General features: G+C 51.9%; 1 protein-coding gene across 1 annotated transcript; it reads left to right on the forward strand.

The window, feature by feature from the left end:
- On the forward strand, positions 1-26,502 carry MROH2A (maestro heat like repeat family member 2A). The gene is given in 22 exon segments (XM_067023466.1): positions 1-49; positions 3,901-3,996; positions 4,229-4,391; positions 8,364-8,514; positions 8,697-8,859; positions 9,651-9,755; positions 10,158-10,234; positions 10,397-10,504; positions 12,781-12,900; positions 13,093-13,215; positions 13,999-14,151; positions 15,290-15,412; positions 16,448-16,527; positions 18,427-18,535; positions 19,334-19,429; positions 21,016-21,120; positions 22,254-22,377; positions 23,468-23,586; positions 24,915-25,049; positions 25,659-25,761; positions 26,010-26,075; positions 26,381-26,502. Coding segments are annotated over 21 exon segments (2,427 nt in total). The 5' UTR covers positions 1-49; positions 3,901-3,914.
- Positions 26,503-26,586: the final 84 nt, after the last annotated feature.

The following is a 26,586-nucleotide window of genomic DNA, read 5'->3' on the forward strand; positions in this document are numbered from 1 at the left end:
CCCGTAACTGTGACTCTGTGGGTCAGGGAAGCAGGAGCCTTGTGAGCCGGTAAGGTGCCCCCAAATGTGTTCACTGTATACATACTCTATTTCCATTTTTTCCACTTTCTTACTGGCCCTTTCATGCATTTAAGCTCACAGGTTTCTACGAATACCGTGGTTTTTTTTTTTTCAGGTTGGTTCCCATAGAAGCAGATGTGGGAAGCTCAGTCGAGTGACAGCACTAGAGTGGCTGAGTCTATGAGTGCATTGTATGTGAGTCCTGTATTACTGTCATACTTAGAAAAAAAGTATTTTCATTTGGAAAACCAAGCAGAACCCACTTCATTCTCCTGGATCTCATCTTCTTAGCATCCTCTCTAGATAACGTGTTTGGGGCATCTCACTTTTGGCCATGGCTTGCACTCACCATGTATATAATAATAAAAAAAAAAGGACCTCTTCCTCCACCCCTTCTGATAGCCATGTTCTTTAACAATGTCACATTGCAGCTCTTCCTATCAAGAGGGGAAATCTATATCCCCACCCCTTGAGTCCGGACTGGCCCGTGACCTCCCTTGGCTGTTAGGAGGTGGCAGAGGTGAAAGGTACAGTTCAAGTCTAGGCCCTGAGACGCCTTGGTGTGTCTGCCTGCTCTCCTGGAAACCTGCCCAGATGCTCTGAGAACAACCTGGGCCAGCCCTGCTGCATGATGGGAGACATGGTTCCTGATCACCCTAGTCACTTCAGCCAATAGGAAGCCAACTGCTAGGCATGTGTGTGAGGCCATCTTAGACCAGCCAACCCTCATCTAACCCACTGGCTACCACAGATGCATGAGTGACTCCAGTTATGCTTGACTGGACACAGCCCAGATCAACAGAACTACCTGGCTGACCCATAGACTTGTGAACAATAATAAACTGTTGTTTTCAGTCATTAAATTTTGAGGTAGTTTGTTACACAGCAATGGCTAACTGATACATTCACTTCTGGCTCTAAGTCCACAATCTTTCATGTGTTGTGTCTTCAGACTCTCAGAGGACAAAGATGTGTCCTGCCCACATCTGTATCCACCACAACATGGAGAGCCAAGCTTAGCTGCTCACTGCAGACACACAGAGTCTGTGGGATGGAACTGCAGCCATTTCACTGAGTAATCTTTGAAAGAGAAAAGAAGGCCCAGAAGGGAGTGGGAGGTAGGGCCAAGGGGAATGTGAAAGAAAGGGCATGTTATAACTGCCTTCTGGTGTCTGTTCCATCATGGTTTACATGTCTCCACAGGGCAGACTGAGGAAAAATGTGTGAATTTTGTGAGGATGAGTGTTTGGCATTATGTAGAGGAAGCTCGTTTTCTAACCACCGGGATTCAGTGAAGTAGAAATGGGCTACTGAGGGTCATCAGCTCCCTGGTATGAGAGGTGACAAGCAGAGGCTGAGGAGCTCCCTCTTGGCGGTGTGGACAATGGGAAATTAAGTGGGAATTTTAATTAAGCAATCTTAGACCTAGGTGCCTCTGGGTCTTGATCTGTTGTCCTGTAATGCATAGAAATTCATTATTTTATTGCTCAGACTGTTGATCGGGACTGTCTCTCACAGCTACAACGGACAGAGATATCCTTTGGGCCCCACTTTTTAAAAAAATTTATTTTCTTTTATTATTATTTCTTTAACATCTTTATTGGAATATAATTGCTTTACAATGGTGTGTTAGTTTCTGCTGTATAACAAAGTGAATCAGCTATATGTATACATATATCCCCATATCTCCTCCTTTTTGTGTCTCCCTCCCACCCTCCCTATCCCACCCCTCTAGGTGGTCACGAAGCACCGAGCTGATCTCCCTGTGCTATGCGGCTGCTTCCCACTAGCTATCTATTTTATTTTATTTTTATTTATTTTTATTTTTATTTTTTTGCGGTACGCGTGCCTCTCACTGCTGTGGCCTCTCCCGTTGCGGAGCTCAGGCTCCGGACACGTGGGCTCAGTGGCCATGGCTCACGGGCCCAGCCGCTCCGCGGCATGTGGGATCCTCCCGCACCGGGGTGGGAACCCGTGTCCCTTGCATCGGCAGGCGGACTCTCAACCACTGCGCCACCAGGGAAGCCCTCGCTATCTATTTTACATTCGGTAGTTTATATATGTCCGTGCCACTCTCTCGCTTCGTCCCAGCTTACCCTTCCCCCTCGCTGTGTCCTCAGGTCCATTCTTTTTTTTTTTTTTAACATCTTTACTGGAGTATAATTGCTTTACAATGGTGTGCCAGTTTCTGCTCTACAACAAAGTGAATCAGTTACCCATATACATATGTTCCCATATCTCTTCCCTCTTGCGTCTCCCTCCCTCCCACCCTCCCTATCCCACCGCTCTAGGTGGTCACAAACTGCCTCACTGATCTCCCTGTGCCACGCAGCTGCTTCCCACTAGCTATCCATCCTGCGTTTGGTAGTGTATGTATGTCCCTGCCACTCTCTCACTTTGTCACAGCTTACCCTTCCCCCTCCCCATATCCTCAAGTCCATTCTCTAGTAGGTCTGTGTCTTTATTCCCGTCCTACCCCTAGGCTTTTCATGACATTTTTGTTTTTCTTAGATTCCATATATATGTGTTAGCATACGGTATTTGTTTTTCTCTTTCTGACTTACTTCACTCTGTATGACGGACTCTAGGTCCATCCACCTCACTACAAATAACTCAGTTTCATTTCTTTTTATGGCTGAGTAATATTCCATTGTATATATGTGCCACATCTTCTTTATCCATTCATCCGTTGATGGACACTTAGGTTGCTTCCATGTCCTGTCTATTGTAAATAGAGCTGCAGTGAACATTCTGGTACATGACTCTTTTTGAATTATGGTTTTCTCAGGGTATGTGCCCAGTAGTGGGATTGCTGGGTCGTATGGTAGTTCTATTTGTAGTTTTTTAAGGAACCTCCATACTGTTCTCCATAGTGGCTGTATCAATTTACATTCCCACCAGCAGTGCAAGAGTGTTCCCTTTTCTCCACACCCTCTCCAGCATTTATTGTTTCTAGATTTTTTGATGATGGCCATTCTGACCTGTGTGAGATGATGGGCCCCACTTTTGGTTCCGGGAAACAGGGTCACTGCCCTGTCTTTCTTTGAAATTCTTTATCTTCAGGAGGAAAAAGGATCTGGGAGCTTTTATCCCTCAGTGTTGACACCTGTGTTGATGTTTGTCGGCCCTTAAGAAGTTGCTGATGTTGAGAGAGCAGCCTTTAGAGGAGCGATGAGACCTGCCGAGGGGGATTTCTCATTAATCATTAGTTTTCAGTGTCTAGAAAAGAGGGAGTTCTCAGTGTCCAGAAAAGAGGGAGGAAAGGCCCTTCCTAACCAAGTGTAGCTGTCGATCACTGTGTGACAAAGTACCTAAATGTAGTGGCTTAAAATAACACCTGTTTATTACGCCACAGTTTGCGTGGTCAGGAGTCTAGGCTTGGCTTAGCAGGGTCATTTATTTAGGGTTTCACAGGCTGCACTCAAGATGTTGTCTGGGCCGCGTCCTTTCTGGAGCTTGGTCCTCTTCCAAGCTCATGTGGTTGTTGGCAGAATCCAGTTCCTTGTAGTTGTAGGACGGAGGCCCTCAGTTCCTCGTGACGTGGCCCCCTCCATAGGCAGTTTATATCACCACTGTTTGCTTTTCAAGGCCAGCATGAGAATCTCTCTCCAGTCTGCCAAGATGGAGTCTTATATGACATAATGTCATCATGGCAGTGATCGCATCGTGGGAGGTTCCCATCGCTTTTGCCATATTCCATTGGCTAGAATATGGGTCTAACCAAGTCACGGGTTCCTCCCACACTCTAGGGAAGGGGGTTATGCAGGGTGTCACTCATAGGGGGTCATCTTATGGTGGGACGACACACCAAGTATTTTACAAATCTTATTATCTCAAAAGAGCTTGAGGAAGAGATGGCAGAAGCACCAACAGAGTCAAATGAGGACGTGTCAGAGGAGACAGAGGACCTGGAACCTCTGGAACCAGGCGACAGTGGTAAGAAAGTCACCCCCTCCCTGCACTCCTGCCTCACTTTGGCCACTAACTCCTGGAGGGCAAGTCCTGGTCAAGATCTCAGTTTGTCCATCTGTACAGTGGATAGGAAGGTCCCTGCCCAATCATGCCCCAGGCAGAGCTAGAGCCGTGCAGGTCTCAGGGAGACCGAAGCACAAGGGACAAGCCCTGTAATGGTCATCTCGGCCTCACACCTGTGCCACCTTTGTCTCAGGTGCTTTCCAACAAGTCACACACCTCCTCAACATCATGGACAGCGAGTCAACCCAAACGGACGCTGCTGGGTCAGGTCCTGACGTGCGGAAGATGCTGGCCTCAGTGATCATCAGGAAGAAGGCCACCACTGAGCCCTCTGTGGGGATGGACGCTGTCATCCGCGGAGGTAGGGCCTCCTCCCCCTCAGCCGCTCCTCTGAGCCTGGCCACCTGTTTGCACGTCCGTCCACTGCTCAGCACACATTTACTGATTGTTGTGGATGCAGGCTAGGTGCTGGGGTACAGAGAATGACAAGATTATGAGGGTCTCAGCCCTTGAGGCCCAAGTGGGGCCTGGGCCACTCACAGGTTTTCAAAGCTCCTCGGTATTCTGACGCAGTGGGTCCGGGAGCCACCGTTCTAGAGCAGGTGAGCCGAGTTACAAAGATGTTGAGCAGGGGTGGAGCAGGTAGATGTGGGGGAACAGAGGCACACCAGATGCAGGGTGCAGGGGTACTTGGCCAGTGGGAAGGCTGTTTGCTGGGGCAGAGGCTGGGGTAGAGGCAGCTGATGGGAGTGATGGAAAATGTAACCGAGATCATGGTGGGCTCTGTGTGACAGGGTCGAGTTTGGACCAGAGCATCGGTATCCCCTGAGGACTCGTTAAAACTTCAGATTTCTGGGGCTCATCATGAGAGTTTCTGATTCAGTAGGTATGGGGTGCAGCCCAAGAATCAGCATTTCTAGCAAGGTCCCAGGTGACGCTGCTGCTGGTCTGGGGACCACACTTGGAGACCTGTTGAATTTTAGACTATTCTTGAGCTTTTGAGAGTGGGCAGCAGAGCAGGTCCTTATAGGAATTCTTTTTTAAAAAATAAATTTATTTATTTATTTATTTTTGGCTGTTGGGTCTTTGTTGCTGTGTGCGGGCCCTCTCTAGCTGCAGTTAGCGGGGGGGTTACTCTTCATTGCGGTGCGCGGGCTTCTCATTGCAGTGGCTTCTCTTGTTGTGGAGCATGGGCTCTAGGCATGCAAGCTTCACTAGTTGTGGCACGTGGGCTCAGTAGTTATGGCTCGCGGGTTCTAGAGTGCAGGCTCAGTAGCCGTGGCACACGGGCTTAGTTGCTCCGCGGCATGTGGGATCCTCCCGGACCAGGGCTCAAACCCGTGTCCCCTGCACTGGCAGGAGGATTCCCAACTACTGTGCCACCAGGGAAGCCCCCTTATAGGAATTCTTAATAGCAAGCTTTATTTTATAGAAAGAAACTACGAGGCAGCCTTGAGGGAGGTGTGTGGGGGTCCAGGAGCATATAGGCAAAGAATTTGCAAAAGTCTTTTAAAACGTAGGTTTTATTATTATTCAGGTATAGTGAGACCAACAGCTCAGGAGATGGTTGCCCTTGCAAAGATGGTCTGTTACTCACAGGTCCCAAGAGGCAGGGGCACTCCGTGCCACGCAGGCCCACGAGGAAGAGCCAGGGTCGGGCAGGAGGTAGAGGGAGTAAGGGGGAAATGCACGCAGGAGTGTTTACTGTGGCTTCTGTAGGGCAACATCCGGTGAGGCGGATCGAGCAGACGTCGATTGGCTAGTGTGGGTGATTTCAGTGAGGTCTGGCGCCCTGAGTGGTCTGGTCCCTGGCCCTGGGGTGATTAGAGCAGGTGTATAGTGATCCAGAGCGTGAGAGCCTGATAGAAGAGGTGGCCAGTGCGTGGGCTCTGGACTACTTGCTTGTATTTGACAAGCCTGCTGGTGACTCGGTGAGTTGTTTGACATCTCTAGGCATTGAATAACCCTGAGCGGTCTCTCCAGGGCCCACAAGGCCGCGAGAAGTCAAAGCATCAGGAGATACAGAAGATTTTAAAAACCACGGTTGATACCCAGGCCATGATAAATGATCAGTGGCAGTAAACAGATGGTAAACAAGTAGGCATATTTTGTAACTTGACCTGTGGTAAACATTTTAGTTATTCTTTACTTAGTGAAGGAACCAGTAAGATGTTAAAATCTGTTAAAATGACGATTTTGCTTAATAGAGATGTACATTCTTTACCAGACAAAATTCCTTTTCTTTGTCACGCACAGGAATCATTTTCAGCATCAGTTTCCTAAAACTTACCTTCCATCTCCGTGGAGACGTAGCCTAGCTTAGACTATCGCAGGCGATCAAGGGCACACACTCCCACAGGCCGGATGATCCTGCAGGGGCAGCCAGACAGCACCACGCCCGCCTCTGGGAGGCCACCCAGTGCCTGTTTTATGCCACTTTCCAAGTCTTTGACAATTTTTCTCTTGCGCCCGTAAATATTCTCCGAAGATTAATTTCGACTGCAGAAATTAGGCTGGGCTTATTATAATTTGCCTGGCTGTTTACATATCTGCAGCAACAGAGTTAGCTACGCATCTAGGCTTCCTTGAGTTTGCCTTGAAAATCGAGAGCGTGAATTCTCAATGGGGTGATACTGCTCCAAAGCAGGTAAAATTGGTTCTTGGGGCAGTGGGGTCGGGGGTTGGTGTGTGCGAAGGATATTTTAGTTTTTGATGTACAAAGCACAGTTATGTATCATCAGCTGTATAATATCTTTGTGGTATTACATTTTCAGGGTGGGGGGCAATTAGGAGAAATGCTTAAGAAGGCTCCTTAGGGAACAATTTTTAAAAAAATGAAGAGGTTGAGAAAACAAAGGCCATGGGACTAGGCAGCGAAGGCCACACGGTTTGAGGAATCTCTCACTGGAGTTTACAAGCCTCTATTACTTGCTATATCGAGACTAGGAAAGAAAGGCCAAGACTCTCTGTGCTGGATGTCATTCATAGAATGTATAAATTCCATTGACTTCCTCTCCTCCCGAGGTCCCCACATTTGCTAAGGTCTTGACTGTTGGTAAGTGGGCTCCTTACCAGCCAGAGGAGGGGGCCATCTTCCCAGAGCGTTTTGCAGGTAACAGCCCCCGTGGAGAGGAGTCCACCCTTGTGACAAGAGCTATCTAAGAAGCAAAATAGATGATGTCCTCTTGGACTTGCAAGAGGCTCAGTGCCAAATCTGTGGAGGGCCCTGTGCGCTGACCATTTGACACCTGCCTAGCTGAGCATATGCTGGGCTGAAAACAGTGAAGAGAGGACAGATTTGCAGGCTGCACTGACAGGGCCAGTTGGATGAGCCTGATGGGAGGAAGGGAGTGGGTGGCGTGAGAGGTGGCGGAGCCGGGGTCAGAGTCTTAGGCAGTTTCACGATGGTGAGGTCATCTACCAGATGAGGCGTTGATAATTCTGCATCCAAATCCAATGTGTGGGTGTTCCCCCCGCCGCCAAATAATTCTCTGACACCAGCTAGGTGTGCTACAATTTAACTCAATTCTGACACTGTCTACCTGGAGATAGTATCAGATCCCAGAGGTTAAGGGCTCAGTCCCATAAGACGACCCCACCCCCTCGCCTGCTTCAGACCCCAGTCGTAAGTTTGGCCAACTGGCTATAGTTTGGAGGTTCCCATGACCTCCTCCTTGGGTTCAATTAATTTATGAGAGTGGCTCACAGAACTCAGAGAAACATTTTACCTACTAGATACTAGTTTATTTCAACAGGCTATAACTCAGGACCAACCAGATGTAAGAGACACATAGGGCGAGGGTTTGGGAAAGGGCGCCAAGTTTCCAGGGCCTCTCTGGGCACGCCACTCCCGCCAAATCTCTATTTGTTCACCAGTCTAGAATCTCTCGGAACCTTGTCCTTTTGGGTTTTTATGGAGGCTTCATTATCTAGGCATGGTTGATTAAATCACTGGCCACTGGCGATTGATTCTACTTCCAGCCCTTCTCTTCTCCCCGGAGGTCAAGTGGGTGGGAATGGAAGTTCCAATTCTCTAATCCGATGATAGGTTCTCCTGCCGACCAGTCCCCATCCTTAGGTGTGGACCAAAAATCATCTCAATATAACAAAAGACGCCTTTGTCACTCTCCTCACTTAGGAAATCCCAAAGATTTTAGGGGCTCTGTGCCAGAAACTGGATGAAGACCAAATATAAATTCCTTATTATAAATCATAATCTCACACTATTGGGGAGGAGGACCAGGAGGAGGGAGAACGTGGTGAATTTGTGCGCTTGGCAGGGCCGGGTCCCTCCCAGGCTCCGCTGCCCAGTCCAGGACCTCCCCACCCGCCATCCTTGTGCCCCGGATTTCCACTCAGCACAAAGTCAACATTGACGGCGTCCTCCAGGAGATCCTCCAGCAGGAGGGGGAGCTGGAGGAGCACTGCGTCCAGAGGCTGGTCACCGTCGCCTCCAAGGAGATGAGGGAGATGCTGCCGGTAGTAGAGCCCTGCCGCGCACTGACCCAGGGGCTGGGCCTTGGTAGGTGTGGCCTGGGATGCCCGAGGCCCTTGTCCCGTTAGCTCATGGGGCAGGAGGTAGGCTGAGCAAGTCCAAGGGAGCCCAGCAGGGCTGGAGCAGACGGTGGTGACACCACCCATCCCTCTCCCGTCCCCTGTAGGTGGAGGGCTACGTGAGGGCAGAGGTGACCAGCGACTCCCTGGCGGCCCTGTCCCCAAACCGCTTCAGCTTGGTCGTGTATGAGCTGCAGCACTGCCTCAGACCCCTCAACCTCGCCGAAGAATTTGTCACCATCACCCTGGCGAAGCTGGCCGGTGGCAATGGTAGGGCCCGTGGGGCCTCAGCCCCAGGATCTGACCCCTTTAGGCCATCCCGTGTTCCTGCCGGGCCTCTTCCCTTGTCTCTGCCCCCATCCCCTTCCATTTCTCTCTCTTATTACCTCTCCTTTTCATCTCTGTGTGTCTCTCTGTTGCTCTCAGCTGCCAAGATTCTCTCTCTGTGTTTCCACCTCTCATTTCTGTGTCTTTATTCCTGTCATCCCTTCTCTTCCAAACCTCTCTCTCCTCTCTCCCTCTCTGGCCCCGTTCTCTCACTTTCTCCGTCCCTCCCTCCCTTTCCATTCCACGAACATCTGCCGAGTGCCTGCTCCATGCAGGCCTTGGGGTGGGTGCTGGGCCACAGGTGAGTAAGACACCGTGAACCAGTAAACAAGAAAACAGATCATCATAATATGAGATGGCAGTTATGAAGAGGACAGCCAGGTGGCTTTTTGAGATCAGGATGAGGGGAAGAGAACCTCATCTCTCTGGGGCCCTCATTAAGGCGACGATGCTTCAGCTGTGACCAGAAGACTCAGATGATGATTATCTGTGTGATGAAGGAGCCATCCTGCACTGAATGTGCAAAGGTCCTGTGGCAGGAGAAAGCTTGGTTTCTCTGAAGAACTGAGAGGTCACTATGCCTGGAGCTAGAGGGGGGTGGTGATGGGTGTAAAATGAGCTTGGAGAGTTAGGCAGGGCCTAGTGGGTGAGGCGAAGAGTCTGGACTCTATTTAAAGGCACTAGGAAGCTATTGAGGGATTTTAAGCTGCAGAGTTGCCTGATGAAACTTCCAGGAAGCCCATTCTTGCTGTGGTGTGGACGGAGAGGGGGTGGGAGGTGTGTAACTGTGAGGTGTCTGTGGCTCAGGCTGGGACTCAGTCGGCAAGTGGAGGACAGACGTGAGTAGTAGATGGGGTTCTGGTCGGCGGACTTGCTGATGGACTGTGTGTGAGAGACAAAGGAACAGGAGGACCCAAGAATGACTCCCGGGTTTCAGGTTTGAACAGCTGTATGTATAGTGTGTTCATTTCCTGAGACGGGAAACACTGGGGGAGAGAGAACTTAGGGCTCAGATGAATTTCTTTTGCGTGGATTGAGTTTGCATCCCTTGAGAGATGTCCAAGTGGAGAGGTCACCAAGCGGGCGGTTGATGTGGGAAGCAGAGTGCAGAGGGCAGGGGGCCTCGAGTGTGGGCCCACCTGCTGAGGCCGGGGTGGGGAGATGGTGGTGGTGGCGGTCTCTGTGGGGTTGGCCTGTGGGAAGTTTAGGAACCTCCAAGGGACACAGTCTCCTTCTATCAGAAGGCCTGGGGAGTATAGGTGTGTCCACAGCAGATGAGCCACCCCGGGGAACCAAGAGCCCAGCGAAGCAGCACAGGGTGACATCCTGCCCACCAGCCCCCAAGCCCACAGAACACTGGCCCTGGATCAGGGCCGCATGGGTCCAGAGATTGGGGAAGGGGGCTAGGGAGGGTGAGTCACAACTCAAGGTCGCACAGCCCTCCTGGAGCACTGCCCACCAATGTCTTCCGCCTCCCCAGTTTCTGAGAAACTCCCTCAGGAAGACTCGGGGTTCCAACTGGGGCCTGCATCTGAGCAAAGAGCTGAACAACCAGATAGAGAGCTTCGACAGCCCCTCCCTAGAGAAGGTTGGTTCCCCGAGGCAGGGAAGTTCAGACAGGGAGGGGACTCCAGGGACAGTAAAGCTGGAGAGGGTCACGTTGGGTGTGAGACCAGCTGTATCTGTGGCTCCCTACAGGGTCCTGGGAGGAGAGATGGCTGGCTGGTCTAGATCAGTGGCTTTCAGTGTTTTGTTCTGTTTTGTTTTTCCTTAAGAACCTGCTTTGTTGGAGCCGGCTGCTCCAGCCACCAGCTTCCCCAGTCTTCTCACCTCACTTCCCACCTGAAGTGTTGTCATAACAGGGGCAACAGGCAAGGAGTGAGATGTCTGAACGAGTTTTGGTAAATAGTGAGAAGGATGAGGATGACACAGAACCACAGAAGGCCAAGATAAGGCCTAGAGGGGGAACAAAAATGTGGGCAAGCTGGGGTTCGGAGCTGGACCCCAACTTTGGTAGAGGGAGGTAGAGGAGCAGGACACCTTCTATCAAACCCTGCTGCACACCCATCCCCAACCACCCCCTGCAGATTCGTTTCTCACCCCTGACACATCCAGCCACTGGCTCATGATCACCACGTGTGTATATTTCATTGTAAAAGGGTCTTTACAAAACTATAGACATTGCTGAAAATCAGAGAAGGTCTCAATCGGTGGAAAGCACTTCATGTTCATGGATTGGAAGACAGTATCTTTAAGATGGCGACACTCCCCAATTTATCTACAGATTCAACATGACCCCTACCATAATCCCAGCTGGCCTGTACCCACCAGAGATTGACAAGATGATCCTAAAATCCACAGGGAAATAAAAGGGACCCAGAATAGCCAACAGTTACGATTTAAAAAGAACAAAGTTGGAGGTCTCAGGTTTTGCAATTTCAAGACTTCTTACGTAATTACAGTAAACCAGACGGTGTGATACTGGCATTAGGATAGATAATACATTGATGGAATAGAATTGAGGGTCTGGAAATAAATCTCATATTTACTGTCAACTGATTTTTAACAAGAGTGCCAAGACAATTCAGTGGGGGAAAGAATCGTCTTTTCAACAAATGATGCTGGGAAAACGGCATAGCCACTTACAAATGAATGAAGTTGGACCTGTTCCTCATACCGAACACAAAAATTAACTCAAAATGAACCGTAGACCTAAATATAAAAGCTAAAACTATAAAACTCTTAGAATAAAACATAAACATAAATTTTCATGACCTTGGCTTGAGCAAACCATTCTGAGAAATGACACCAAAAGCACGAGTGATGAAAGAAAAAATAGATAAATTGGACATCATAAAACTAAAAACTCATGCTGAAAATGGCACCATCAAGAAAGTGAAAAGACAACCCACAGAATGAGAAAATATTTGCAAATCTACTCCCTGATATGGGATTTGTACCTAGAATATATAAAGAAGGCTTGTAACTCAATAATAAAATGATAAATAAGCCAGTTTAAAAATGGGAGAAGGATCTGAATAGACATTTCTTCAGAAAAGATACACAAATGGCAAGTAATCACATGAAAAAATATTCAAGATCATTACCATTAGGGAAATGCAAGTCAAAACCACATCAAGTTATTACTCCACACCCACAAGGATGGCTATAATCAAAAAGAGAGGTAATAGCAAATGTTGGCAAGAATATGGAGAAATTGGAACCCTTATATATCGCTGGTGTGAATACAAAATGGTGCAGTGTTTTCGAAAAACAGTGTGGCATTTCCTTGAAATGTTAAATATAGAGTTACAATATGACCTAGCAATTCCACTCTTTAATTATATATGCCTAGGAGAAGTGAAAAGGTACGTCCACACAGGAACTGGTACATAAATGTTCAGAGCAGCATTATTCATATAGTCAAAAAGTGGAAAAAACTCAAATGTTCATCAGTGGATAAACAGAATGTGGTATATCCATACAATGGAGTATTATTCAGCCATAAAAAGGAATGAAGTACTAATAGATGGTACAAAAAGGATGGCCCTTGAAAACACTGTGCTAAATGAAAGAAGCCAGATGCAAAGGAGCACAAAGGACCACACATTATATGATTCTACTTTTTTGAAATATCCAGAATAGGCAAATCTAATGAGACAGAAAGTAGATGAGTGGTTGCCAGGGACTAGGGGCATGTGGGGTGGCTGCCGGTGGGTACAGTGTTTCCTTTTTGGGTGACGAAAGTATGCTAACCTTGACTGTGAGGTAATCTGGAGGAATGAGTAGTGAACCCCCCACGGCAGTGACCCCAGAGGGCAGAGCAGGAGGCCTGAAGCTCCCTTTCTCCCTCTACTTCTCCAGGGCTTTCTGTACCGGGCCTTGGGCTTCACCTTGGCCACGGGCCTGGAGGCTGACGAGGTGGAGGTGCTACTGCTGGAGCTGCTGTACAAGACAGACTGCAGCAACGGCTTCGACTGGGAGGTGAGGGCGCCCGCAGTCCCCTCTGGACCCTGGGTGGACGTGGTGTGTGCTCGTGTACGTGGGTGTGTGTACATGTGTGCATGCATGTGTGTTTACCTGTGTGTGTGTGTGTGTGTGTGTGTGTGTGTGTATGGGGCTCCTCCCGGCCCCCTGGCCCGCCACCCTCCCCCGCCTGGCTGGGTCTCCCTGCAGGGTGTGACCCTGCGCTTTGGCCTGTGTGCCCGGGGCCAGGTGAAGACGGTGCTGAACGTCCTCCACAGCTTCGAGGAGAGGATCCAGCAGTCGGGGCAGTCCTGGCAGATCGGCGCTTGGCGGGTAAGGCACCCTTGCTCCATAATCAGCTCTCTGGAGGCCTCCTGGAACAGCGTTCTCAGCCCCCAGCTGGGGCTCTTATTAGGTCTCAGTAAGAAATTCCCCTCGGTGTCTCCTTCACCAAAGTGAAGCGGGGAGTTGGACCCAGGCAGCCAGTGGCCAGTCTCTGGAGGCCGCCTCTCCCAGCCACAGGGCCTGGTGCCCTGGGCTGGCTGACCCCCCGGTGGGTAACCACCTGGAGTCCACCGATGCCTCCAGGGTTTTGGCCTTGACCTCGGTCCCTTGCCCTGGGAGGTCTGGTAGTTTGGAAGGAGAGACTCGGGAGTGTCCACGCTGCTTCTTCAGCTTCTCCACAAAGTGGGACCCGAGGCCTGGATTTCTTCTACTCAAGGCCTGGAGAGCGTGGGCAATCCTGCCCCTCCTTCCACGGTGGGTTGGGTGGCCTCTAGCACCTCCTCCCAGGAGAGCACGGCTGAGGCTCTCTGTTCCCACTGGATCCCCAGCGACACAGGAACCCCCGGCCCTGAGTAGACGCTTGTCAGGCGAAGAAGGTGTGAAGGAGGACACAACAGCCTCTGTTTAGGGGTTCCACGCAAACCCCCAGCTAACGGGCAGTCATGGCCCTGCTCTGACTTGCTCATTACTGTACAGCCAGGACGTAGCATATAGTAGGTGCTCAATAAAGATGTGTTGAATGAATGAATAAATGAGTGAGCATTTCAGGCGCCCAGGAAAAAGCTGAAGGCCTCCCAAGGCCTGTTCTTCCCCTTCTCGTTGGCCTCACAGAAGGACCGTCCCTGGAGGCGGGAGACAGTCGAGGGTGCCCTCATGGAGACGTACAGCTGTGTGGCCTCGTACTGCCACCTGCAGCTGTTCCTCACCCACGGGGACAACCCCCTCACTGCTAAGATCATTCGCCACTCCTCCAGCAGCTGCCAGGTAACCCCGGGACGCCGTGGACCCACAGGGCCCAGGGGATGCCCTCTCTGAGCCAGGCTGGCGGAGAGCCGCTCTGCATCGTTATCTGGGCACCGCCAGCCCCACCCGGGAGACAGCAGGAGTCCTACCTGACACCCGGCATTTGGGAAGCCCATCGCCCCAATCTGTGCTGTTCTCTGCTGCAGTGGGAGGGGGGACCGGCCCCCCCCGCGAGCGCTGGGTGGGATGCTTGTGGGTCCCTGAAGTCACAGGACAAGCCACCCACTCCTCCCAACCCCTCGCGCTCCCTCCCTCACCCCTGCCCTCCACCCTGACACCCGACCCAAGCCCTTTCATAAGAGACAAGAATGGGCTTGTCTTCAGAGATGCGAAGGGGGCTGCCTACTTTCTTGGAAAGGCAAGGAGGAGAAGACACAGAGACTAAAGGAGAAATGCCTTTATTATTATTGTTTTGAAAACTATGGTAAAGTACACATCACGTGAGATTTGCCATCGTGACCGTTTTTAAGCATGCAGTTCACTGGTGTCAGGCGCGTTCAAACAGTTGAGCAGCTATCACCACCGTCCATCTCCAGAGCTCTTCGTCTTCCTGACCTGGAACTCTGTCCCCCTGATACCCGCTCCCCGTTCCACCTCCCCAGCCCCTGCCCCCTCCCTTCTGCTTTCTGTCTCTGTAAATCTGATACCCCAGGTATCTCCCGTAACTGGAATCACACAGTGTTCATCCTTCTGTGTTAAATTTCATTTAACATAATGTCCTCAGGGTTCACTCCTGCCTGAAAAGCAAAAACGATTTGATGTCCATAACTTACTCGGCCTCTGCGGTGACGCACAGGGCTCAGAGCCCCTGGTCAGTGCAGGTGTCCTCGGGCACAGCGTGGAGGGCTTCGGGGAGGCGGCACTTCTGGGGGTCACTGGAGGGCTGTGCCCTGTCCAGCACCTGGCCCACGTCCCCGCCAGGTGGCTGCAGGACAGAACGGGGCTAGCCGTCTCTCAGAGCGCTGCTGACACCGCCTCTTCTTCGGCGTGGGGAAGCAGTGTCCTATGCGGCCACAGGGTCCGGGAGCACAGGCTGGGGCTTGGGGCCTTCGGGGCTCCCTCACAGCCTGGTCCTCCCCTCGTCATGGTCTGGGCGCAGGACAGCTGCCTCAACATGGCCTTCATGAAGAGTGCGGTGCAGGTCGCCGACGCTGTCGAGAACCTCAAGGACCTGGAGGACTTCCAGTTTGCCCCGAAGGCGACCCTTACTGGCGTCATCGTGGTGAGCTGGGTCGGGTGGGGGGTTTCCTCCACCCTGGGCGGTTGGGAGATCTCACTCTGCTGACCGGCTCCCCCCTGGCCAGGGGTCCCGAGGGCATCTGAGGCACAAGGCGGCAGGCAGGGGTCTCTGAAGCCCCTCCTGTCTCAGTTCTGCTTTGATCCAACTGAAGGAGCTCTGGGTAGGACCTTCGTATTGTCCGATAAAGGGTTTCATGGCCAGGAAACATTCCGGAAGCCAGAGCTGAAGACCCCTCCCGTCTTGGGCCCTGATTTGCCCCCGAGGTGGCTGGTTCAGGGCTGGGAGACAGAGGCCCACGGACTCAGCCCTGAGGTTTCTCCATAGGCGGGACCAGGGGACAGGGCTCTGCTGTAAGCAGGACAAAGCTATCTTTGCACTGAACTTTGTTAAGATCTAGAAAGTGTCAACTGTCTAAAGGCAAGAGGCGGTGGCAGGGGCCGATGAAACTGTGGGGCGACCACTGTCCCTCGTCCCCAGGCCTCCCCACTCCCTTGCAAGGTCTTGGCCCCTGGAAATCGCTCCAGCTGCATTGGAAGCAGCCTGGATTTAAGAGAGATGCGGGTAGAACCGGAGGCGCTGAGAAGGAAACAAACATTCATTAGGCTCCTGCTCGGGGTTGAGCGCTACACGCACGTGTAATTTCGCGCCAGCCTGGCCCAGCCCTGTGAACCAGGCCCCCAGGTCCTCATCTTACACATCAGGGCTCAGGCGGGGGAAGTGATCTGCCCAAGGGCACACAGCCAGTCATTGCCAGACCCGAGTGAGAAGCATCGGCCCATCTTCTCCCCGCTCCTTCCACGAGACTTTGCTGCCTCCCCTAAAATGTCAAAGACCAACTGATGGTAAAAAGAATGGAGGCGGCATGGGGTGTTAGAGCCCGTCACACAAGGTCAGGTCCTCCTGGCTCTAACCCTGGGAGTGCGGCTGCCGTCGTGGCCACTGTTGGCCCAAGCCCCTCTCTTTCCCATCCCGGGGCTCTGGGTGGCTTGACGGCTCACTGCCCTGCTGTCTGGGCAGGTGACCATCAAGGCAGAACCAACTGACAGACTGGTTTCTCCAGTGCGGACCATGGCCATGGATGCCCTCTCATACTTGAGGTGAGCTGGGCCCCTAACCAGGCCCCAAGCGCCTCTCTGGGGTGGAGGTAAAGCCTAAGACAACCCCTCAGTGCTTTTCTGGGGGAGGTTGCACCTCCTTTGCCCTCCCTTGCCTTTGTAGCTGGAGTCTTGGGTGGCAGCTCCTGGGGCAGTGGGTCTTCCTAGGAGATGGGGGTCCGCTTCCACCTGCTCTTTTTAAAAATAATTCTCAGCAATATTTCAAGTTGGGCCCTTCTCCTTGGATTGGGAGGTGAATGGCAGGTGGCTGGGTTGTCCTTTGGTCCATCAGGGGATGTTTTGAGCTAGAAATCACACAGTGACATAGACTAGCACAGCCAGGAGATGGCATCCTTCAACTCGGGTTGGGCTCAGTCAAGAAGTCTGTTTATTGACACGGTGTTGATACAGTTAATACAAAGCAATAGAATGCCTGACGGTCGCCTTCCTGGAATTGTCCATCCACTGGTGGGGCAGGGAGAGTGGGAAGAAGTTAGGCATTTACTTGTAAAATGAGTATTTGAAGGGGCTGGGTCGTTGCTAGGAATTCTTCTCTTGGGGCAGATTCATATTCATATTCATATTTGGCGCATAGCAGAGCTAGGTGTCGCTTTAAAAGGGTGCACATAGGCAGATTTTATTTTATTTATTTATTTTTGGCCGCGTGGGGTCCTCGTTGCTATGCGCGGGCTTTCTCTAGTTGCGGTGAGCGGGGGCTTCTCTTGTTGCAGAGCACGGGCTCTAGGTGTGTGGGCTTCAGTAGATGTGGCATGTGGGCTCAGTAGTTGTGGCTGGCGGGCTCTAGAGCGCAGGCTCAGTAGTCGTGGTGCACGGGCTTAGTCGCTCCGCGGCATGTGGGATCTTCCCAGACCAGGGCTCGCACCCCTGTCCCCTGCATTGGCAGGCGGATTCTTAACCATTGTACCACCAGGGAAGCCCTAGGCAGATTTTAAATAAAATTCACATACATCTGCTTAGGGACTTGGAGATAAGAAACGCATACACAAGGAATTATAGGTCAGAGCTGACTATTTGTAGGTGAACCACAAAGGAAAAAAAATCTAAGACCAGAAAGGGGGCTACTAACAAGATGTGATTCAGCTGATGGGCTGTCAAGGGGCTTAGCGTGGGAGTTGGCTTTTGACTTTTGACCTGGGCTTAAAAGAAATTACTGGATTTGGGAAGGAACTGGAGGTCCCAGCAGGATGAAATATAGGAGGCACCATAGAGCCGATGGGGAATCTGTAACAATTCCGATACCCTGTCCCACTGCAGACCTTTAAATAAGGATTCCTGGAGCCAAGCATGGCCCCTGGGCCCCTTAAAAAGCCCTCCTATGAGTCTAACGTGCACATAGGCTTGAGATCTATCCATGAAGGGGACAGAAAGAGAGAATGAGCTAGTGTGCATCAAGCAGCTAGCTACCACCCCCAAAGGTTTATGAAGACACACGTGGCTGGGCCCCACTCCTGAGCTTTTGATTCAGTAGCTCTGAGGTGCGGCCATAGAATGTGCATTTCTAATAAGCTCCGAGGTGCAGCTGCTGGTCCAGGTATTACAGTTGAAAACTCCTGGGCCAGGAGCAGCCTGGCAGGCAGAGCCTATGGTTGTGGTTCAGCGAGGACCAATGAAATGGTTCTGAATAGGAGACGGGGAGGCTCACAGCAGGCAACAAGGAGAGAGGTGGCCTTGGACCCCTGAGTCTCCCGCTCAGTCACAGACAGTCCCTGGCCACCGGTGGGTGGAGCCGGGGCCCTTGGGGAGAGATGGTTGCCTGAACCCCCAACCGGAGACGCTGGCCTCCCCCTCATTCTGTGACATGCCTCCACACCCCAGACTGGGCAGCGGGTGGCAGGCTCTCACCTCTCCACCGACCACCCCTCTTGTCACTTCTTTCCCTAGCAAACTGAAGCCTTTCTACTCGACAGAGGAAAACAGTGAGCTGGTGGATATTAGTATACACTCTGTCATTTCTCTCCAGCCCCCAGGAGAGAACAGTGAGTCCATTAAGGTAGGTCCCTCTGGGCCACCTCATCTTCTGGGTCAGGACTTAGAAGTTTACATTAACAGGAGCAGTGCCAAGAGCCTACCATCCTGAACCTGTGAGTGGTCAGAGGCAGCAAAGTGCAGCAGGCTCTATCAGTAAGTGTAAGGTGATGCTAGCTGCTGTAACAGATAAACTCTGAAATCTTCATGGTTTTACAAGATGAAAGTGTATTTGTCACTCGAGTGAAGTCCAGTTGGCAGCAGCGGTGGAGAGGGGGCTGCTTCGTGCAGTTCTTCAGGGACCTGGGCTGACAGATCCCTCACCGTGTCTAGTCCGTGGCTCCAAAGGTCCTTGTGGGTAGTGATAACCAGCTTGAGAGAGAGGGCCTGGAGGATTTATGAGCTGTGTTGCCTGCCTTCCATTGGCCAGAACTGAGTCATGTGGCTCCACCTAGATGCAAGGGGTCCTGGGAAATGTAGTCCCTGACTGCATGGCTGCTTCCCAATAAGGCTGTGGAAAAGCAGGACAAATCTTTTGTGGACAGGGAGCCATCTGTGTCTCAAGGTCCTGGCTCTGGATGAGGGGTCAGGAGAACTGGGCTCCAGGAATTCGGTTTCCTCCTTTGCAAAATGGGCTCCTCTTGAGGTTGTCTTACACGTCACATGAGAAGCTACATATAAAGAACTCAATCTGAGCAGAAATCAGAGGGCGGTTATCAGACCATCTCACACTACTTCACCGTGGTGTGGACCGGCACAGAGTCCTGGTGGGTGGCTGTGTGAGCCCCCATTGCTGCCCAGTTCTCCCCTCTCTTGGCCACAGACCCTGTATGTGAGCTCCCTGCATGCCCTGGAGCAGCTGATGGAGGGCCTCGTGCAGAGGCAGCTGGACCCCAAGGGGCTGCAGGAGATGGTGCACGTGAGTTGCCTGGCAGAGGACCAGGAGCCAGGGATGGCCGCCCCTCCCAGAACACTGGCCTGAGGGCCAGACTCTCCGTGGGAAACAGGGGTACGCGTTACAAATTGATTTGGTAATTTTATTTCGATAAAACTTCAAATTGGCTGAAAAGTTGTGAGAATACTACAAAGAACTCCTGTATACCTTTCACCCAGATCCACGATTCTTAAATATTTAAAAAATATTTATTTGTTTATTTATCCATCTGTTTGGCTTCGTTGGGTGTTAGTTGTGGCATGCAGGATCTTCATTGCTGCGTGTGGGATCTTCCTTGCGGCATGTGGGATCTTTAGTTGCGGCATGCGGGCTCTTTTTTTGTTTGTTTGTTTTCAGTTGCGGCATGTGAACTCTTAGTTGTGACATGTGGGATCTAGTTCCCTGACCAGGGATCGGACCCGGGCCCCCTGCACTGGGACCGTGGAGTCTTAGCCACTGGACCACCGGGGGAGTCCCCAGATCCATGATTCTTAACATTTTGTGACATTTTCTTTTCTTATTACACACACACACACACACACACACACACCATTTTGAATCATGGAGAGTTAGCTGTAGACATCAACAATAAGAATGTTCTCATATAACACCACAATGTTCAAAATCAGGAAATCTAACAATGATACCATGGTATATTCTAATCTACATTCTATATTCACATTTCACTAACTGTCCCAATTATGTCCTTTACAGTTATTTCCTCCCAGACCCAGGAATTACTCTGGATTATGAATCACATTTCATGATCATGTGTCTTTAGTCTTTCTCTGTCAATCTGGAACAATTTCTCAGTCTTTGTCTTTCATAATCTTGGTATTTTTGAAGGGTTCTGGGAGGGTTTTTTAAAAAAAAATTAGATTGTTTGCTTTCTTGTTATTGATTTTTCAGAGGTTGTATGTATTCTGGAAACAAGTCCTTTATCAGATATATGATTTGCAAATATTTTCTCCTGGTCTGTGACTTGCCTTTTCATTAAGTTCACAGTGTCTTTTGAAGAGTGGAAGTTTCTAATTTTGATGAAGTCTAATTTATCATGTTTTTCTTTTATGGATCATGCTTTTGGTGTCATGTCTAAGAAATCTTTGCCTAACCCAAGATCACAAAGATTTTCTCCTAGAACTTGGTAGTTTCAGGTTTTATAATGAAGTCTGTGATATATTTTGAGTTGTTTTTAAATATGGATCAAAGTTTATTTTATTTTAATTTTTTTTGCATATGGATAACCCGTTGTTTCAGCACCAATTGTTGGAAAGACTATCTTTTCTCCATTGCATTACCTTTGCATCTTTGTCAAAAATCAATTGATCATATATGTGTGGGTCTATTTCTGGACACCTATTCTGCGCTATGATGTTTTTGTCTGGCTTTACACTGATGTCCTCCTGTCTTGATTACTACAATATTATATGAAATCAGAAGTATCTGGAACCCCCCCCAGAGCTTTGAAAGTCACACTCTGAGTGGGAAAGACAAGGAGAGCAGTGGTGGCCAGGAAAGGGCTGGCCTCAGGATTTTAACATCCCCTTCTGTGTTCCGGGCTCTCCCCACAGCTCCTGGAAAAGTGGATCTTGTCGGAGAAAGAATGGGAGCGGGAGAAGGCGATCAACCTCCACCTCCATCTCATGCAGATCTACGTCCAAAGCGTCAGTGTCTGCGTGAGTCCAGGAGCCCCCGACCCCCCAGCCTGCTGCCCTGACACCCACAGGGAAATGCCTGTCTCTATCCCAGAAGAGGAAACACTTTTGAAATCGAGTTCTGCCCCCCGGAGAGTCCCTTGGGAAGAGGCTGCCTCACTTGGGAGTGGCGAAGGAGACCCTGGGAGACGCTGGCCCTGGGGCTCGGGGGTGGTGAGGAAGAGGGTCGGGCCGGGTTTGGTGTGGCTCCGGATTCTGTGGGGCCTGAGAGGTTCACACGGGGTGAGGACTCTGTAAGAAAAAGGGATACACAACTATGAATACCATACTGCTCAGGAAAGTGAGTATTTACTTAGAATGAGAAAATAAATCACTACCAAATCACAAATTTCACAAAGCTTGACAAATACCACTAACATCACGAAATCTAGAAAAGCAACAAGGTTTTTTGTTGATGGGGCACGTGACGCAGCTCCATGAGACCTCTCTTGCTACATTTGTTGGCCTCATACTCTTTGACTGTCTGGTCATCAGGGATGGCGTTGGCAGGAGGACGATGGTGTCCTGGGGCTGGGGTGTGGGGACAGGACTCTCATCTCGGGGCTGGTGAAGCATGAGGACAGGTGGGCAGGACTCCAGTCCTGGAGCACCATTCAGGTGGGACCCAGGCCCAGTAAAGCGAAGCTGGGGCCACGACTAGTGCTAAGTAACATTTGAGGCCAGGTCCTGTGCCGAGTGCATCACCTGGATTCTCTGTCGCAGTTCTCAGGGCATTCCCTGAAAGAAGGGGCACCGTCGTCTTCTGTGATTTACAGATAAGGAACAAGAGGACCCGAAGCGGAGAACCTACCCACGTCACACAGCTAGTGAGCGGGCAAGTCCAGATTTGAAGCCAGGGTTCATTATAGGAACGAGGCGGGTGCCCAGGACATAGCACCTGGGCCCGGCCTCACAGGGTGTGTCCTGGGAAGACTCGTCAGATCTTGGTTGCTTGGCCTCCCGGGGCCCAGCTGTGGGACCTGGGGATGGAAGCTCGGGCTTCCCAGACAGGGGTGCTTTCAGAGCAGGGTTCACGCTCTCTGACCACTGGTCGCACTGCCTTGGTGTGCTCGGCCGGACAGAGGGTGTGAGCCTTGAGGTCTCCCGGCCCTCAGATCCCTCTGCGGCTGGGGCAGTTTGGCACTCCGGTCGGACTCATCGCCCCATGCACCCGTGACTCGCACGGAAGAACCCGCCTGGCCTCCATGGAAGTCCTTTCCAGCCTCCTGGATCTTCATGGTATGGAGAGGGTGGGTCATCAGGACCGGCGTCTCCAGGCCGGGAGGGTCGCTGACACCAGGGGTGTCGGCTATGAGGCTGTCCTGGAGGGGAGTGTGGTCTCTCTGCGTAGACAAACAAGGGTGACCAGCAGGGATGGCGGAGGGGGTTCACAGCTCACTGGGAAGCCATGGAAGCTTCTGGAAGGAGAGGCTCGTTGGGTCACCTCGACTCACCGAGGGCATGTGCTGGGCACTGAGGGGCCCCGGTGGAACAGGGTCAGCTCACAGATGCCAAGGATGCGGCAGCACTGGCCAGAGATGAGCTCAGAGGGGAATGCCGTGGGGAGACCTTCAGACGGGGAGAGTTGACCTCTGCGGTGGTGTGGCGAGCATTGCCCTCTGAGGAAGGCGCCATTAGGACCCTCATAAGCCTCAGGGCCCGATTGTAATATCCTCGGTATGCATCCTGGACTTTATGGTTTGAACGTAAAAAAGGAGATGGCCTTTGGCCAGATTGCTCCAGAGACCTGCTCAGTTACTGAGAGTCCCTGGTTGTTCCCTAAAGCTAGGAAAAGCAACCCTGGAGGGGAAGTTGCTGCCTTTGTGGAACAAGCAGTAAACCCGCTGATGCAGATATGGTGGCGACTAGCCGAGAGGGAAGCCCAGTTCTATAGAAAAATGTTTATACAAAGTTTCTGCTTTAGGGCACAATGTCTATGCAAAGTCCCTGCTTTAGGGGTATATATATGACTATGCTTTGTTATTAAATTTGCCTTGCAACCGTCAGACCACATTGTTTATGCCCTTCTGATCCCATACCTTGGCGCTTTCCGTTCCCTGCCCCCTCTACCCCCTCTCGTCGATTGTTGCTACACTTTGAGGACCCGCTGCGGCTGGCGGCACGGTGGCAGCTGGAAGCTGGCAGAGCATCCAGCTGAGCTGTGCACAGAGGTGGCTCGAGGGGCAAAGGCAATGGGATAGGATGTCCAGATGCCGGAGGGTAGCCCAGGCCTGTGGAACCAGGGCGTCCCCGAGGGCTGGGTCCGGAGGCCGCCGCTATGCGGACCCTTCATCCTGCCCGATCATGTCTGAAATTGTCTTCCCACCAGCAAGCCAGACCTGCTCCTCCTGGGGCACTTCCAAGGAGTTGGAGGTTGAGAAATGTAAGGAGGAGCTGCAGGGCTCAGACACGGAGAAGATTTTCAGCGCCTCCTCCAGAATCGCCAAGGTGACGAGGGGAAGGTTGTGTGGGCCATGGTCTCTGGGTGCCCGGGCCGTCTCTGGGGGCTGGGACCTTGCTCAGCCTGGCTGCGCAGCCCCCATCCTCTTCTGGGGGTCGTGGCTTCCATGGTCCTTGGTCCACCTCATGCCGTATGGACTTAAATGGCCTGTGACGTGTAATATCCCTACTGTGGTGCCTGGCATACGGTAGGTGCTTCATGGACCCCAGCTGTGTTCTCATTGTCCCTAGCATGTGCTGCATTGAGGGGGCCCCAGAAAGAACTGAACACGACACCCTGCCCACAGGTGTCAGCCCACGGGCAGGCTGATGGCACACTGGTGACTGAAAGTGTCCAGAGCCGTCCAAACTCTTCGCCGTTGCAGAGCGGTGAGGTCTCTTCTGCCTCGGGGGCCGGAGGAGGCTGTGCGCGGTGGCGCAGGGCACACCCCCCGAGGGATGGCCGCAGGGCTGAAGCGTCAGGACAGCGAGGGTTTGGGGAGAAGCTTCCTGCGTGGAGTTCAGTGGGGTGGGGGCAGGGGACGAGGAAAGGGAGCCGTGGGGGTACAGCTGGCCCCAAACGAGGAGTCCTCAACAGAGCGTGTTCAACTACTGTCGTAGCCCCAGTTCTGGGGTCCCAAGCTTAGTCCCCTCAATCTTGCTGCTGAGAGCTGAGGCTTCCACGTAGGGCTGGGGATCGAGGTAGGAAGTGACAGCACACCCAGAAAGGTGACCGAGAGGGTTTGATGAAGGAGCCACAGAGAGGAGAGACCCACACGGCTTGGGGCACCAGTGGGTGCTGCCGCCCGTCCTTCTCCCGGGGGAATAGGTACCCCGGCCTCCCTCCCGGCCCTCCAATCAGCATCTTCCCGTGGCCTAACCCCACCGGAGGCCGGAGACCGGGGGGCCTGGTTGCTGCAGGGCACAGGGACAGCAAGAACCGGTGGAGGGGACCTGGGGGAGGGGGTGAGAAAGGTCACTCCCATCCAGCCAATCGCAGCCAGGCTCCTGAGCCCCGGTCTCCTGGAGGGGCAGGTCCCCGGTGGGGCTGCTGAGGGCACCAAGGTGCTGGCTAATGGCTGAGGGGCCGAGGGTGGCTGCACCTGCTCCCAAGGGGTTTTAGTAACTGTGCACACAGGCGTGGCGTGGGCTGGTGGCCCTGGGTCCCAGGCACCCTCCCAGGGCCCACCAGCCTGCCCTTCTCTGGCTCCCTGAGGCTTTTGGGGGCCGCGCTCGAGTTTACTGATGGAACGCCAGTCCTGGCAGCCCCACCCCTTGTGTGAACCCCCTGGGTCTGCCTGGCACCTCCCCTGCTGTTCTGTCCTGTGTCCCTCCAGGCCTGTGTGGCTACCGTGTTTCAGTGTGTGCACTTCTGGGGCTGGAAGGCCCTGGAGAGCTCCTCGGACCAAAGTGATGCCATTGCATGTCCCAAGGACATGACCAGTTTCCAGATAACCTTGTGCTCTGTCTTGGTGAGGACGCTGAGCGGGGATGGCCCCATGGGAGGTGGCCCCCAGGGGCTTGGGGCTTCATCCTGTGACCTTGCGTTCACCTTCTGGACGTGAGGTGTTGGGACCAGCTCTGTCCAGCAGAAAGAGAATGCAAACCACATACCCATTTTTAAGATTTCTGTTGAAAAATGTGAAAAGAGGTGAAACCAAATGTAATAGATTTTATTTAACCCAGTAGATCCAAATCATCATCATTTCAACATGCAATCAATATAAAATTATAAATGCCATAGTTTACCTTTTCGGGGTAGTGTCTTCAATATCCATGAGGCACTTTACACTTAATTCAGACTAGCCACATTTCAGGTGCTCAAGGACCATGTGTGGGCAGTGGCTACTGTATTGGACAGGTTGTGGGTAAATGTATAATCTCTCTGGGCCAGAGAAGAATAACCGAAGACTGAAGGTCCTTAAGTTGCTCAGCTACTAATCTGCTGTGTGACTTTGATATGTGCACTTACCCTCTCTGGGCAGACCCTGCAGCCTCAGACAGATGGGACTGCTGTTTGTGAGCAGCTGCTCTCCAGGATCTCATCCTCCACGGCTCCGGGTGCCACTTGTTTTTTGTAGACTCAGAAAAAGCCCGCCGTTCCCTACAGCTTCTTGCTAGAAACAATGGCCTATGTTAAAAGTAACTTGTCAAGGATCAGAATCGCTGCATGTAACCTGGCAGGTGTTTCCTGATGCAGGAGGGAACTTGAAGGCCATCGGGTCAGACCCAGACCTGGAGCAGGGGGACAGGTGTTGGGAACTGGGTTCAGGTGGAAGTCCCTGTCTGTGTGTCCCAAGGAGCTTCCTACAGACCCTATTCTCAACTAAGCATCCTCAACTAAACCCTCAACAGGGACCCTCGTAAGGTGAAACCAAATCTCTCACTGACCTAATATTCGTGTGATGAACATTTCCTGGCTATCATTTTAGGAATCATTATGAAGCAGATGTCTGCACGTTACCTGAAAAAGCTGGACTTTCCTACATTACGGAATTGTAAGTAATGGAGACTCAAGAATGAGTCAACAATGCGTCCACTAAGCTCTTTTGGGAGCTTAGGGAAACCGCCTGAGGGGAGAGGCAGCTGACCCTGGTTGTATGTGGGGGTAGGGGCGTAGCCGCCTGCCACCTTCTGGATTCACACACAGGGGGGTGAAGTCCACAGCCCCTGTGAGCCCCTCGCCCCGCAGTCAGCTCGCGGGGCAGGGCCTTCTTCAGCACACGCTGCCCAGGGCGGGCGGAGGGCGCGGGCCTGGCCTCGAGGGTCCCCGTCCTCTCCCGATTATACTCTTGACTCTCAGCTCTCCAGGAGCTACAGCTGGACTCGGATCCTGGGGTCCGGAGGGCATCCCTGGAGACTCTCAAAATCTTGGATACCTGTAGTCATCACTGGCTTTTGGCTTCACCCTAAGGAATTTCCTAGGTGGTCTGAATACAGAACGTGCCTGCCTCTCCCCAGCGGGCCCACCCCACCGCAGCGAGGCAAACCACTTCTAATTTAGTTTGT

The sequence above is a fragment of the Kogia breviceps genome, chromosome 2 (genome assembly GCF_026419965.1).
Source record: "Kogia breviceps isolate mKogBre1 chromosome 2, mKogBre1 haplotype 1, whole genome shotgun sequence".
Taxonomy (NCBI): domain Eukaryota; kingdom Metazoa; phylum Chordata; class Mammalia; order Artiodactyla; family Physeteridae; genus Kogia; species Kogia breviceps.